Source organism: Nanorana parkeri, unplaced genomic scaffold (genome assembly GCF_000935625.1).
Source record: "Nanorana parkeri isolate BGI_ZX_2015 unplaced genomic scaffold, ASM93562v1 scaffold535, whole genome shotgun sequence".
In the NCBI taxonomy this organism is placed as follows: domain Eukaryota; kingdom Metazoa; phylum Chordata; class Amphibia; order Anura; family Dicroglossidae; genus Nanorana; species Nanorana parkeri.
The window spans coordinates 1,012,532-1,029,477 of record NW_017306803.1 but is presented as its reverse complement, the minus strand read 5'-3'; the positions used below and the strand labels follow the sequence as shown (position 1 = coordinate 1,029,477).

The following is a 16,946-nucleotide window of genomic DNA, read 5'->3' as shown; positions in this document are numbered from 1 at the left end:
CACACAGTCGGGAGCGAGCAGCACTTGAACAGGTAATAATTAGGTATTTGCCTACTTTTTGTTTTTTAAATCATGGGTCGTATATCTACTGCTTGCTAGCAGTAGACATATACCAAAAAAAAGAGACTTTAATGCTACTTTAAAGTCCTATTAAAGTCAAAAGGTTTTTAAGCTCTTCCAAATGCTGATTAAATCAATTACAATGGATGCTGATTCTTGATGTTTAAAAGTTTGTTTCCTGCAGAATCAGCTGGTCTAATGAGCACTGGCCGTGATATCCTGATTTAGGGTGGCTCCTTTCCCTTGCAGAGTTCTAAGAAGCCACTCTTGTGTGTACTAGTAAGCTGTGTGTCTCCACAAACACACAGCAAGACAAGCTACTAGTCTGCTCACTGTTCTCCACTATGCCCTCTGTGATCTTGTACAGGACAGGAAGTTCAGGGAAGCTGAGCTGAGACAGTTGGAGTGGTTTGGAAACATGGTGACTAAGTGCATGGGTAAAAATGTAAAAAAAGAATGCCTTGCTGGGCTATGTATATATTTTTTTTATATGGATTCATTATTGAAAATGTTAATACTACTTTACATTTTGGATAGAGTGGAGAAGACTAAGAACTCCTGTCAGGCTTTACTGCTATCCAAGGCTACCTTAGAGAGATTTTTCCTTTTTCCCGGACAAGAAGTGAAAGAAAATCTACAAACGGGAAACAGACAATAAAAAACTGACATGGGTTCTAGCATTCCCCTACTAAACGTACTTCTGTCTGAGTTAGAGAGTTTCCTTAATTTCCTGTTTGGGGTAAAAGGTTGTCTCAGGGACAGTGAGCGAGAGGCAATCTCTACAACAGAGCCACAGACATCAGTAAAACCTGACTGGAGTTCTAATCCTTCCCCACTCTATCCAAAACGAAAAGGTTTGGGTATGGATACACTTTAAGGTATGTCTGTATTTTTGGTCTACATTATGTAATATAACTGCAACTACCAAGACTGCCAAAACACACAAGCTATACCTGTAGATTCTTGCTGTGTTCCGTTTCCTCTAAAGATTTCTCATAATCTTGTGTTTCTTTCTGTAAGGCCTCAACTTTCTCCTGCAACTCCTTCAGCTCCAGCGTCTGTCTCGCAAATACCTCTTCGTCTGTTGCAAGAGCATCCTTAAAACAGTTAAATGAAACAACATAAGAAATCCATATTGTCATCTACATTTATAAAGACAAAACTGTATCCTACAACGCTATCCTTAAAAAAAAAGTTCTTTATGGTGTATATATAGTACACACTTATCCAGAATTAAAATTGTTCTAGTGTGTCAAATTATGTAAACTTTGCAATGATGGCTAGTTTACTTGTGTCATCATTTTGCTGAGCAGAAAATAGCAAAAAGTCTCCAAGCACCTAAAATATTACTTTACAGCTACATTCATGGTTTGCTCTAGCCACAATGTAGCAAATATTCAGCTGGGTACCTCCTGACTAGGGACAGCCTTGTATTTACTGGGGACAATGCAGCTTCAGAAAACAGAACATAAGACTTGAAGCAGTTGCTTAGAAACCACTAATGCAGATAATAATATGGCTTTCTTAAGATTATACTTGAGTGGCTAAAAACATCTGCCAATGCTTACAAATTGCAAGGAAATTAAGCGTACATAATACCGTATGATATTATATCATAACGCAGGCAGCTCCAGGGTAGATATGGATACACAATAAAAGGCAAAAAGCTAGGTCAGGTTTGAAATTTTTTGTTAAAAGGCATATAAAACCGAACAATAATTTACTCTTATTTGGTCTTTTTCGGTTTGTAAAATATACCAAAATATCTGTAAACCATGAAAGTATTTAGTAATATCTGCTTGATAAGATTGACCATCTCTTCAGGGAAGCCTATCCCACCTCAACCTAACCACTCAACCATCACGTTCTCAAACAATTCATCCCCACTCAGCTACCTCCTCATGTATCACTTCCCCCTCCCTTTTAGATTGTAAGCTCTCACGGTCAGGGCCCTCCTTACCATCTTGTCTTGAATTGTATTGTGATTGTAATGTCTTCCTTGTAATGTAAAGCGCTGCTCAAACTGTTGGCGCTATATAAATCCTGTATAATAATATGTACAAAAAAAATACCTGTTGATGAGAAAGCTTGTTAGCTTATAACTTCCTGTGCTCTCTGACTGTGCTGCACTCTTATCAGTTATAGTGTTCTGAGTACTACAGAACACCTTCTCCCTATATTATGAGAAGAGAAAGATGTTTAAAGTCCTGTTCTACAGTGACATCACTGCTCCTCTAGATACTGTAAAGTTAGAAAGCGTTGCCTCCCTAGAGCCGGAAGTGTGGTACTGGCAGTGTCGCCAGGTAAACATAAAAAGGGGAAAAAAGTCTGAAAAACCCCACTAATACAGGATCACATCTAAGGACAGGTAAGCTGCAATATATTACATTTCTGGTTTTGGCTTTAGGTGCGCTTTAATGCAAAAATGTCTAATACTGAACACCTTTGAAAGTCTGATCCAATATAAGTCAATTCTGTAATTTGTAATATAAACATGGGAAGTATTATACAACTCATATATGTGCATTATATACATGATAGGTTTAATTTGAACTTGTGTTATGTTACATAGTGGTGATGGCAACATCGGCACTAAACTTTTTACAGTAAACTCCGTAACAAAGACTAGAGGCCACCATCTAAAATTGGTGGAGAAAAGATTTAGCCACAAAGGGCGTAGGGGCTTCTTCTCAGTCAGAGTGGTTACATTTTGGAACTCTCTGCCACAAGAAGTGGTATCTGCAGAGACTATTCATTCTTTTAAAAATCATTTAGATACCTTCCTCAGAGACAGTAACATACAGGGTTACAGGTACTCTTAAAACCTAGGACCACACAGAGACTCACATACACGCACGCACACCACACACACGAGGTTGAACTTGATGGACATGTATCTTTATTCAACCTCAAATACCATGTAACTATGTATGTGTGATTTTAGATTCTAACTATTCTTTCTAGAATTCTTTTATGGCTCACTTTTCATTACACAGTTTCTTTATAATAACACAGAAGAAAGGCGGGACCCCCAGCCTCCTACAGTCCAGCAGTGGCTCTCCAGGGTCCAGGATATTTATCTACTGGAAGACCTCACAGCCTCATTGAAACGAACCGAAGCCCAATTTAATACCACATGGGGACCATGGTTGTACTATAGAACCTCTGCACAGTTCCCCATCCGGAGCTCCCAGGACGGCGAACAGGACCCTTGAAGGGTGCGTTAGGCCCCGTCCGGACCCACTCCCCTCTCTTCTTCTCTATCTGTGCTCTCTATGGCCTCTTCTCTCTCCACAAGTCACGGTTACTTTCTGTCCCCACATTTAGATACAGAACTTTCTTTTATTGTGAAATGGAACTATGTGGAGTATAGCTGAATACGATTTTACTATATTTAGATAAGACACACGTTTGCTGGTTTGATCTTAGAAGTCTTGCTGAATATGTCTGATTTGCAACAGTTTGTTACTTTGCGGTGCCGGTGTATGCTGTAACCTCACCGTATACACTGTTACTATGTTATAGGACACTGATTCAGTAAATAAAGAATTTTAAAAAAATAACACAGAAGAAAAACAGTGGTCAATGGCTCTGTAAACTTCTTATATGGGCTTCGTCACACCATGTCTGTTGAGCTGCGTTTTTCTGCACACCACCGCACATGTATGGTGTGGACAGGTCCGCGTCCTGTTGAAAGCATACATGTGTGGTGGTGTGCAGAAAAACGCAGCTCAACAGACGTGGCGTGAACAAACTCTAAAGCACATTCCCTGCAACGTTTGCCATGTTAAAGAAAACTTTACCATAATCTTTCAACATAAAGAAGAAGAGTTGCTTACTGTAACATTTGCCCCATTCATAACAGGACAATAGTACATGAATGCACACTTAACACAATTTCTATGTTCATCACGCTGAGGTAGTAAAAAATTGCATTTTGTAATCAAAATTGCAATGATTGCCTATGGAGACTCATTATAATAGGCAAACTGTTTAAAAAAAAAGGAAATTAACATTGACCCTGCAAGAGCTGGGACTGTATAAAAACACAGTTCATCACAAAGAAGAGCTCCCATCTGCACATGCCAGCCACACTCAAAGCAGCTTCTGTAGGTAAAAGAATTAGAGACGTCACCCAAATGTCACATTCCCCGAGTGCACATTTGCTGCATTAGAAGTATAGCAAATGTGCAGTGAATTTTGGCAAACGTGCATTGGGCAAATGTTTTTTGCAAACATCTGCTGCCTAATATTTCACCAAAGGAAAACCATTTACCTGGCATTTCTTGAGCTCCCTTTTGAGCTGCAATATGGTGATATGATGTGGCTCCTCTCTGCCACTGGTGACTGCATCTTCAGTTCCAGGAACAGACGCTGTGTCGCTTCTTAGTTCCTCTGCCATAACTAACCAGCTCTCGAGCCGATGTGTTTGGGATTTTGTAAGACCAGACACGTCCTTAAATTCATAGAATAAAGATAAAGCTTCCTCTGTACAGTGTCTGTGGTTATAACACTCCAGTTGAAATTGTGCAAGCTGCTCTTCCAGAGCTCGAACCTTGTCCTTTTCTTGGCCCCAATCTTGAGACACTTGGCTAATTCGACTTACCCTAGTGCTCTGCCGGTTCTGCAAAGCTTCCCTAAGTGCTTTAATTTCCAGTTCCATTTCATCAATTCTATCCCAGTCTGGGTTATAATTTACTATTGGCTTGTTCTTTATGTTCCTAGCTCGGTTGGCATATTTAAGAGAATTTAAAGACTCATCAAAGTCTGATGTAGAAGGACTAATGCATGTAATCATGACTGTTTTGGCATTTCCACCTAAGGAGTCTTTAAGAATGCGAGTGATCTTAGCATCTCTGTAGGGCACATGTGCATTTTTCCTCTTGGGATCAGCCAGTGCACTTATCACATTACCCAAGGCAAGCAAACCACTGTTAATTTGGATTGACTCTTTAAATCTCTCTCCAGTGTTCCCAGTTTTTGTTGCTCTTTCTGAGCCTGCCAAGTCCACAAAATGAAATTTCGATGTGATCATCTGAACTGACCTTGCCGTACTATCGTCAGTGGCATTGTGGTTTTTGTCTGATTGTTGGCATATGGTAATAGTAAAGATTGTGTGGGAACGACTGGAATGTTCATTCATTTGCGTGGCACTAGTGTGCCGAGCTGCACTTCCAGCTTCCAGAAGACTTATAACTTCATCTGCACATTCTACTTGGCTTTCCTTGGCACCGACAATCACTTGAAAAGGACAAAATATAAGAATGTTAATGAGATGAAAGGGCTGGATATATACATACTTGTGAAAAATCAATATAAAAGACTAGAGTGCGTTTTTTGAATGAACTAGGTAAACAGAACAAAAGACTTCCAGGAATCTACAGAAGGCCAGCTTTTAGCAGTTTAGTGTACACACAAGTAAAAGATGTATGGTTGTTCATTTAACATAACCTTTATTTTATTGGATAAAGGCCATTAAAAACACATACATACAAAATGCAAGCATTACAAGAAAATATTGAGCAGCTGGCTAACTACCTCAGACAGGTTTGCCATCACAAACGTCCAGATGCAGGACTTCAAACAGTCCTGCATCTGTATATACACTTCATGGATCCTCACTGCTATTGTCATGCTGCCTTAATTTCTACCTTTCCTTGCCTTGTGATTTAGCTCAGTAATTTCGTGATGCTGTCCTGGAAGACTAATGGAAATAGAGTTACCGGTAAGTCCTAACTCTGAATTTCTGCATGGTTTCTCATTCATTGTTTACTCATGTAAGACATAACTGCTTATGTCACTTGGACCTGCATTTTGTAGGTGTTTTAAAGTATAATTATTCTTTGCTTTGTTAGGATCTGGCTTGGTTCTTGAAACTAGATTCTCATTCGACTGCTGTTGCTGTTGCACTTAACCTTTTTCATTACTGAAATAGGCTCTTTCTCATATCATCGTGCAGAGGTCAAGCAGGCTACATCTGATCAACACAATTACAGCTCCAGGAAAACAAAAGAATGATGTAGGTCCCTCCTTTTGATGCTTTACCCAGGTGGTTTAGATCCTAGATCTATTTCTGGCTTTAAACTGAAGTAACAAAGTTGGGGCTTATGATCCTCCAGCTCTTATGTAAGCAACAGAGAGACTCATAATCTGCTGCTATGAACATTATCCAGAGGGCTTAGTGCATATCTCTTATTAAGATTAAAGCTCAACTCCAAACTGAATAAATATTCTAGGTATTTCCTTTAAGGAGTACATTTCTACTACACTTCACTAAAATTTTTTACTTATCCCAAAAACCTCAGACAAAAATGGCAGTAATTTTTTTTCCAGCAATGCTGGCTATGAGTATATCCTGATGTGCTCAAAATTTTTTTCCCAGACGTCAGATTGCTTATTCAGTTTAAAGCAGTACAGATATTCAGTCTTAAAGCGGAGGCAAAGGGAAATACAAAAAAACCGTGGAGCTTTTACCCATGTATATGTGTTAGTATACTGTATACAGCATATTGCCATATTATGGTAGACTTGCCTGCCAAAGCAATCCCCTCCTGCGCTGTGCTCCTCCATCACCGGTGCTTTTATTTTTGCCCCAGTCTTCTTTGGCGTTTCGAGCATTTGTTCACTTGATTGGCAGGGCCTTGATGACGCAACTATCGCACTTGTGCACGGGAGTTACTTCATCTCGGCATGCCAGGTCTGTGCAGAAATAAAAATTGTTGACAGCTAGAAAGAAGCTTCTATGGCTGAAGAGACTTACACAGTCTCTTTTGCCATGTAGGGCCTAGCAATCACCAATGTTTTTTTCAGGAGCATGACATCCGCTTTAAAACAGAATTCTCTAGTGGCAGCAATGACTATAGGCATATCTTTAGGCTCATTGATTATAGGTATCCCCTTTAATTCTGCAAACAACACTCTACAGCAGCCATTCTCTACCCGGGTTTTGTGGAATCCTAGGGTTCCTCCAGAGGTTTCTAGAGTCTCATTGTGTTATAACTCATAGGACATGCCAAAAACTCACACTTACCACCATTGGGTGCTGAGGACAAATTTTGATATTGCAACTCTCAGTTTTGGAAACACTGAATTGATCTAGGACCTACCTTGCAGTCAGTATTATCTTAGATCTTTTACTGGGAGATTCCTGGATGGGAAGGGGGTTTAACACCGCGGATGTCAACTGGTTAAACAGAATAAGGTGTTTTATGAACTAATTTTTTCATCTAGCACTACAACTTTTCCACAGAAGTCACGAGGCCACAGAAAACACACACATATATCATGCATCTGACTTTGGTTTAGTAAAAATAAATACCTGTGTTTCCTTTCTCATCTTCCCTAATGTGAATATCTTTTACATTTGTTTCAAGTTCCAGGAGGTCCCGCAGATCTTCCTTGTAAACTTCTATATAAGACACTGTAACATTAAAGTCTGTGTTGTGGTTTTCAGAGATGATCTGGAACAGCTCTTGAATGGCACGAGGAATTATACCCTTTTCTTCATCTGCAACAGAAGCTTGTAAACAAAATACAATTACAATTATTGGAGGCAACTGCACATTGCTATTGACACAGATAGTCTGATGTACAGAGATGGTCATTAGGTCACACACATTTATGTGAAGTTCCACAGCAATTAAATTGTAGGTATTTCTCTATATATGAAAACTGCTACAAACCTAAAGTGCTAGCCAAAGATATATGCTGTATATGTTGTAAAAGCCAAAGTTCACTTTGTCAGACTTGTAGTATCATCATTTTACACCATAGCAGTACTGACCACATGATCAAAACATTACTTTATGTATGTAACTCCAGTGTAAGTGTACAAGTGTATGTAAAGCCAAATAGTAAATTTGTGTAAATGGAATCTTTTTTTGCCTTGTAAAGTAGTTTGTTTTTTTTATCTTGGGGTGAATAAATGTTTAATAAATACTACTTGATCCTGCAAGTTTCTGCTCCCTCTAAGGCCTTCTTTAACAGGAAGACCACAAGCTTCCAATGTTGCACCATGGTCACCCTTCAACAGAGGACCTCAGGGAAATAAACACTGCTGTGTTAATGCTATTGACAGACTGCATCATATGTCAGTTCCCATTTAAAGTGCAACTGAAGCCAACACTTTTTTTTTTTTTTAATACAGTAGAGAGGGAATCGAAGACCTGTCAGGTATTTGTTGCTGTATGTGTCCCATTAAAGAGTGGGAAAGAAAATCTCAAATTTGGTTTGTCATCAGAACAGGAACAGAAGGGAAGTCTCCCAAAAGGGACACTAGTTCTGGTGACTCAGCTGATGAGCGGGGGTTTGTTGTGAACCCGGTTCTCTTGCGTCTGCCCAAGCCTATGCAAAACTGTAACTGACACGGCCCCCCCCCCGGGTCAATCAGTTATGGCAGGGGCATTCCTTGCCCCGCAGCTACACGTCACAAAGGGGCAGATAATGGCTCTGCCACAACTTACTGGTCCAGGAAGGGTGTGCGTTTGCATGGGCTTGGGCAAACGTAGGCGAACTCAGTTTCCTCCACGCATCATTACTGACCCCCATAGATCTCCCTCACTTTGGAAGGATTTCCTCTCACTTCCTGTTGTGGCTATCAGACGGGAAGTGAAGGGAAATTTCACGAAGACACACATAACAAGGGGTAATAATCCTTAATTATTCTATCCAAAACTAAAAAAAAAAATTCAGCCTCAGTTCTTTTTTAAACACAATTTTAATGTGCAAGCAAGGGTCAGTAAAGTTAATAAATATTAAAGTGGCACCTCTGTGACAGATGGCCCAAAGATAAAATTAAATCTGCCCACTAAACAAGGCAGCCCAACACACAGGCATGCCTTCTGTTTTCATGAAAAAGTAATCCAAGAATGACAGGTAAACAAAAGACACGCATATTAGAATACAGGGGTCTCTATGACACCACCGCACTTCAGCCAGCAGGTGCTTGAAGGAAATAAAGCCCTTAGGAAACATGAACCTATACAAATTCAAGAGGTTAGGACAACAGGAATACAAAAAGAAACCTGATGGATGTCTAGAAAATAGCACAAAACACAAATATAGAATAAAATCTGTGGACTTGGTCTTTAATATAATTATTGTAGGACACTTGGAGATAGGACTAAGTAATTATATATTCTTCAGCTAAACAAAGCAATATGATGGATTTGTGGTTACCACAGTTGCTCAATAGCACCGGGGTCTTTGTTTTGCTCTATACCAAGAGGTTGGTTTGCTCTTCCTGTGTAAGCATTGGTTTACTCCGACTGTTTCAGTATCCCATAAAACATATTGGGAGGATAACCGTGTTCTGACCAGACTGGCCCTGGTGTGTTTATTGTGTATGGCTGTGTGGCTGTTAAAGGAGGGGTTGGGCATCAGGATGTACGGTTCTCTGCTGCATGATTTGCTGGTGTTATATGACTATGGAAATTCTGAAAATAATACTTCTATAAACATGTAGAAATTCAAAATGACTAAAAGAGAACCATGTTTGCCATCCGCCCCTGTCTATGTCAAAGTAAAGGCACAAATTAGAAAAAAAGACAGCAATATAAGATAAAGAGGACGAAAGTAAAGGGAACAAAAACATGTAATTAGCTTCTATATAATTGCACTTATATGCCAGTGTCCCATGAAAACTATAGAAAAATCAGAAACATGCAACCCAAATGCAAATTTTGTGACACCCAGTTATTAAACATGCCATTCATTCGCTTGCTTCTATTTCCAATCAAAATAATGGCAAACTGACAGTTCAGCTGCCAAGAAATAATGACAATAAGAGCCCCAACGTGGAAGAGATTTGGCACCTGGTTAACCCCTTAATGATAGAAAGTAAAACAAACCTAAAAGTCTGAACCCGGTTTTGCAACTGTGGCATGTGTTAGTAAAACTGTGCATATATTTGCATCTACATAGGGGTCTATTTATAAAGAATATGCATAGCTCGTTCTTCAATAGGTAAACTCGTAAAGAGCAAATGAGGAAAATACCACGCTATAGCCACCAGATGGAGCAGAGAATCATAGGAAATGAATACATGTAAGTAACAAGAAACACATTAGAACTGTAGAAACCACTGTAAGGAATGAGAATATAAATGTATCCATTGGTACTAAAGGGCTAGCAATGGGGCCAGCCTGCCAGCGTTCTCTTGAATTGTAACATTTTATGTTGGTTGTCTTGCAGCACTGGGGGTCCCTGGTTCAAATCCTGGTCAGGACACTATCTGCATAGAGTCTGCATGTTCTCCCTGTGCTTGCGTGCGTTTCCTCCGTGTACTCCGGTTTCTTCCCACACTCCAAAGACATGCTGTTCATTGGCCCCTCTCTCATTGGCCCCTGTCTAAATTGGCCCTGTATGCATGTGAGATAGGGACCTTGGATTGTAAGCTCCTTGAGGGCAGGGACTGATGTGAATGTGCAGTATGTAAAGGGCTGCGTAACATTTGACTTTTCCCCATTCTCACAACTGCTGGTTAACTCGCACAGAACTAATATACATGCAGATTCGAAGGATGATTTATAATAATTAAGTTTTTGTTTTTTTTTAAATAGACCCCATTAGCTGTATATGTCTTGCCATTACCATGACCCACCAACACACACAAAAAACCTAAATAAACTCTCCTACTCCTGTCGCTCCCAGTGACACCACCTACTGTATGTGTTATTTGATGTTTGTACCTGTAGTGTAGAGCCCAGAAAAAAAATAGTGTGTATTTTTCTTTTTTATCATACTTAAAATCACACTGATACTGACAATGACCCCGACACTAACCAATATCAGGCCCCGATCTAGCTATTTTATCTTTCAGCACAGGTGCACATATATGCGGCACCACGGAAGAAGGCCCACGTCTGATGCTGCTTATATGTGTTATGCAGTCAGTAACGGGTTAATTCACCATTCAGTGGAGAGAGGGGTTGTGAAAACTGGCAAATACAAATGCTTTAAGCTGCACTCTGCTTACCATTGAGAAGCTCTGAGCATTTTCTGACCTGCTTATGAGATGTTTTTGCATTCCCATTTGCTTGTATAAGCAGAGAAGAAGTTCAAAAACAAACAGATGCCGTGTTTACAAACCCTTTGACGTTTGTCACACATCTTGATTCTGTGTGACAAAATACATTGGTAAAATGAAAATATTATCTTGCACACTTCTATAACATACCAACGTGGCCGCCTCCAATTGTGTATGTCTTGCCAGAGCCAGTCTGTCCATAAGCAAACACTGTTGCATTGTATCCTTCAATCAATGACACTAAGAGGGGTTTGATGCAGGCGCCGTAAACATCGTCCTGAGATGAAGCTTTTCCAAAGACATAATCAAATGTAAAGTTGCGATCTTTCCCAATTATGATCTGCTGTGTATTAGGAACAACCCTCACGCACACTTGGTGGTTGTGAAGAATCTCTTTTGACAGCAGAGGCCGAATCCTCAGCGCCACTTTTACTGGAATCTCCTCCATGATGATGTGAATCGTTCGATCAACGTTGACTCCCCACTTGTAATTTAGGGCATTGTCTCTGCAAAATACAGTTACTTATCATTAGATGCATGGTCTCTATGTATACAATCACAGATAATGCCACGGGTGCTTCTGTTACCAGAATAATAATAACTATGCCTCATTTATAAAAGGGTCTCAAATAGAAACAGTATGGGACTCCCTGGCAACAGCTAAGAACTGGAATCTGGATATCTGACCCACATTTGTGTCGGCCGGCAACACAGATTTCATAAAAGAGAGCCAATGCATCATCTAAAAATGCAAATTACAGGTCATTTGTTATTTTGTATTGACCCTCCAACTCTTTCATTGCAGGACTGACAGCTTCAAGCTAAAATGGGCAAAACTGCACTTAAAAGTATATAAAAAACCATTTCACTAGACATCTCATGTAATCTTTAACATGTTAATGTTGTTTCAAACCAGGGCTGGACAAATCCTAGGAAGCCAATGCACCTTAAAAATGACAGCTGGTGCCTAACTTTCTCTAGTTGTCAATAGAGAGCTGGCTCCTGAATTGTGCAGACTGGCTCCTGAACTCCATTAGGCCCGGTTCCCACCTGGGCGTTTTTCCGCGCGTTCGTACTCGCGGAAAAAACGCCAAGATGGGAACCATGCACATTGAAAATAATGGCATTTCCCTGTTTGATCGTTTTTCCGCGAGTACGTTGCACTTAAAAGTATATAAAAAACCATTTCACTAGACATCTCATGTAATCTTTAACATGTTAATGTTGTTTCAAACCAGGGCTGGACAAATCCTAGGAAGCCAATGCACCTTAAAAATGACAGCTGGTGCCTAACTTTCTCTAGTTGTCAATAGAGAGCTGGCTCCTGAATTGTGCAGACTGGCTCCTGAACTCCATTAGGCCCGGTTCCCACCTGGGCGTTTTTCCGCGCGTTCGTACTCGCGGAAAAAACGCCAAGATGGGAACCATGCACATTGAAAATAATGGCATTTCCCTGTTTGATCGTTTTTCCGCGAGTACGAACGCGCGGAAAAACGCCCAGGTGGGAACCGGGCCTAAGAATCTGCCCACCCCTGTAAAGTAATTTGCAAAACTTACAAATCTGCCGCTTTCTATTATAGGTAGAAAACTGTCATCCAATTTTCAAACAGGCTTTTGATGGAGACATTTCAAACACACATTATGCAGGCATGGCTAAATGTTATCGCCATAAGCAAACCTGCCATGAGAAATGACATGTAGTCATCGCTGGAGTGCATGTGTGCAGGCAGGATGCAGGAGAGCAGCAGCAACCAGATGCAACAAAAGATAAAGATGTATATTATTAAAAGAAAAGAGGATTTCATGTAAAAAAAAAGCAGTGACATCATCACTGTGCTACACATAACCTATACAGAGAGCAGAGCTGTGGGAGGGACCCAGCATGTTCACCCACTACAGCCTGCCTGCAGAAAACTACAGGAGGGGGCGGATACAAGACCAGGCACACAAGAAGAGAGAGCAGCAGTGACTGGTCCTTATTACAGGAAGCTCCTGCACAGAAGTATACATTCTCACTGAATTACTGCATAGATCTTGAAGGAATTCACAAAGCACCCCAAGATTCAAGTAAGAATACACATGCCTCTTCTATTTTGACAATATTTGCTTATCTTGGAGTTCAGTTTTATTAAACTAAATTTTACGTTAGGGTTTACATCTACTTTATGAGAACCTTGTCGTAAGAAACATGGATGCTGCTCGTAAAAATACTATTTACCTGGATGCCATTATCACCTCTTGTGTTTCAATTCTTTCTGAGTCATTGATCTGGTACAATCATACAGAAAAGCAATCTGGACTTTTATGATCTGATATATATATATATATATCTATATCGCTATAGATATATATATCGCTATAGATATATATAGGATGTCTCGATGCCACTTTTTCAGGCCCAAGTACAAGTACATCCCCTCATGTACTTGCCGATACCAATTACCGATACTTTTTCTTAAAAGGGACAGGTGACTTTAAATGATCCATAGTACAACTACATGTTATGTACTATGGATCATGATTTAACCTATTCATGTTAGCAGTGGAGAATTGTGACTCTATTTCTGGAGTGTAGTGGAGGATTGTGCTGTATATATGTACTACATATACATTACACACGTCCAGTACACGTCCAGTACACTATAGCAATAGATTTACAGCCAGCCCCGTCCCAGCTTCCCTCACTTACAGTTTCACTCCGATCCCTGTTGCCTCACGCAGTGCCTCTTGTAGTCGGCGCTAGGCAGGATCGCTGCATCGCATTTCGGTGCTCAGCTTGTGGGAGGCGCTCGCAATTCTGCCCTGCTAACATGAATAGGTTAAATCATGATCCATAATACATATACAGCACATACGTCCAGTACACTGCAGTAATAGAGTTACAATTATCCCCTGCTAACATGAATAGGTTAAATCATGATCCATAGTACATAACATGTAGTTGCACTAAGGATCATTTAACCCATTCATGTTAGCAGTGGATCATTGTAAATCTATTGCTGCAATGTACGGGACATTTGTGCTGTAAATGTACAGTACATATAGATATACAATTCTGCACTGCTAACATGAATGGGTTAAATGATCCGTAGTACAGGGCTACATATCATGTACTACGGATCATTTAACCCATTCATATTAGCAGAGGATAATTGTAAATCTATTGTTCAGTGCATTCTATATGTAGTATATAGTACATGTACATATAGAGTGCCTGCAACAATACATTTACAATTATCCTCTGCTAACATGAATGGGTTAAATGATCCCTAGTACAGGGCTACATACAGATCATTTAATCCATTCATGTTAGCAGAGTATAATTGTAAATGTATTGTCTGCACTGTATTAGCAGTGTGTACTCTGTAGTAAATATAGAGTATATACTGCTTATACAGTGCAGGCAATATATATGGTAGTTGCTTAATAGAACACACCGCATGTATGCGATTGATTCCTAACATGATTCCTAACTTCTATCACTCTCCCCTAGATGCACGATCGATGCCTTCATGGACAGTGATTGATTCCTAACTGCATGCAATCGTATCACATACAATTAAATGGGGTGTGCCAATGTCCCACTATCATTCATTTGAACGGGTGACAGCTGCTGTTTGCAAACAGCAAATTAGGGATTCCTGCTGCAGCAAAAACGCAAGTTCCTGACGCAGGAATCCTTAATTACATCTAAAGTATAGGTGTGAATGGGGCCTAAGTGTCAACAGGGGCCCGCTGAAAGAACCCAGTAGAGACATCTACGTCGGGATCCACTCCGGCTGCGGCGTCTCAGTATACCGCGAGCTCTAGCTCGCGGTATACTGAGCTTAGGGTAACGGGAGGACGCTAGTTTGTGTCCTCCCGTTACCCTAAGGAGAACTATGGGGAAAAACACTGACCCCATAGTTCTCCTTTAAGTGTAGATGGAGGAATCTGTTGCACCTTTTCCATCTGACCACAGAAAATCTGCAGATAATTGTAAGGTGTATGGCCAGCTTAAGAGGGGCAAAGAAGTGGAATCTCCATATATGGAAAGGCTTCTTTCTAGTTAGAGCTGTAAATACATGAAACAGGCTTCCTTAGGAACTAGTTCTAGCCAGATCAGTTTTACGTTTTAAAACCTGGATGCATTTCTAAATTACCAGGATATCATTGTTTATAAGGAATAACACCAGAGATTGTTGATCCAGGGAACATCCAACTGCCTTTGGGGATGTGGAAATATTTGTTTCAATGTTGGAGCAAATTGGACCATACTTTATCTGTCTTCCTCTGGATCATCTGTGGGCATATGGTTTGTTAATGAAGGTTTCCTAGTTATTTATTCATCCTATCGGTTCCACTCCATGGACTTGCATCTTCTTCAACCTATGTAACTCTGCAATAGCCCACCCACTCCAGAAGTGCTAAAGTTAACCTGAACGTGTCGTTTCCACTACAAAGTGATGGGAGTAAAAGGAACATGGAAGCATACACAGCGGTGTTATGATGATGATGCGGTAACCTACTATCCACTACACATGTATACACAGAGCAGCTCTCACGAGAGTTACACACACAGACACCCACCGGTAACGAAGACTGTGAAGACACCCCGGTACAGCTAAATCTGGCCGCTGCCGCTGCCGCTCGCAGCTACAAGTTATCGGTCTCCCCCGGTACCATGCACTTTGTGTTTTCTCACGTTGCCCTAGCAACCATAACCGCTCGTTCAGCCTCCTAGCGACGGATACGCTATGGGTCCAAAAATTGCGGAGTGTAAAAAAACCGTCACAGCGCTCCTTGTGGCCGGCTAAGGTAAATGCACATGATTAATAATGGCTGCTGTAGCCGCAAAATCAGCTCCGCGCACCCGTTAAGATCCTTGTGGTACTGCGCATGCGCTTTGTCAGGAAAAAATCGGCCGCAGTGAGAGCAGGCGAGCCGTCGTGAAGTTAAACAACTCTGGCTATTTAAAAAATGAACCCTTGCAGCGGGGCTATCCCCCCGCCCCTCGCAGGGGTTCAGTGCTTGTTTCCGTCTGGGGGGTAGCCCCACGGCAAGAGTTAAGAAAAGCTTTGCCCATGTAAAAATTAACCTTTGCCGTGGGCTACCCTCGCACTGCAAGGGTTAAAGGAGAACTATGGGGTCAGTGTTTTTCCCCACAGTTCTCCTTAGGGTAACGGGAGGACACAAACTAGCGTCCTCCTGTCACCCTAAGCTCAGTATACCGCGAACTACAGCTCGCGGTATACTGAGACACCGCAGCCGGAGCGGATCCCGACGTAGATGACGGGATCCGCCCAGCTGCGTGAGTGACAGCTGGCTCTGCCTATCTAGAGGCAGGGCCAGCTGTACCCTCCCCCGTCCGTTCCGCCAGTCAGCGCTGGAGGATCGGGGAGAGGGGAATCCAGCCTTCCCTCTGTCACGGCAGAGAGCCGTGACAGGATCGAGAGGTGAGCGAACCCGGTATGTGTTCGCTCACCTCCCGATCTACTGAGCCGACCTGTGACAGTCTCATTGTCACAGGTCGGCTAGTACTATGAGGTGAGTGGAAATCACTCATCTCATAGTTCTCCTTTAAGTGCTCATTTTGGTCTAGGGTCTAAAATAAATAAGATACACTCACCCAATCTTCGGTCCCACCTGGCTGCTACACTGGTCCCCACAGCCTCTTCTCCCCCGGCCTCCAGCGGTGTAAGGATCACGTCCATTGACTTTCATTGGACGTGAGGACGCTGACATTCCAGAGCCAGAGCGAAGAGGGAGAGCAGTCACCACCATGGGATCAAGGATCAGACAAACGTATCATCTTTATTTTAGACCAAAACAAGCACTAAAAGTGGCATTAACCCCTTCATGACTGAGCTTGTTTTTAGTT

The 16,946-nt window shown here is 41.3% G+C and overlaps 1 protein-coding gene across 1 annotated transcript in view; it reads right to left on the bottom strand.

The window, feature by feature from the left end:
* The window catches only part of KIF27 (kinesin family member 27), a 46,047-nt gene extending 34,513 nt beyond the window's left edge, over nt 1-11,534 (bottom strand). The window contains exons 1-4 of the mRNA XM_018561630.1: nt 11,237-11,534; nt 7,379-7,579; nt 4,337-5,301; nt 1,014-1,157 (exon numbers count right to left, since the gene is read on the bottom strand). Of these exons, the coding sequence (XP_018417132.1) occupies nt 1,014-1,157; nt 4,337-5,301; nt 7,379-7,579; nt 11,237-11,534 (1,608 nt within the window). The remainder of the gene's footprint in view (nt 1-1,013; nt 1,158-4,336; nt 5,302-7,378; nt 7,580-11,236) is intronic.
* Nucleotides 11,535-16,946: the final 5,412 nt, after the last annotated feature.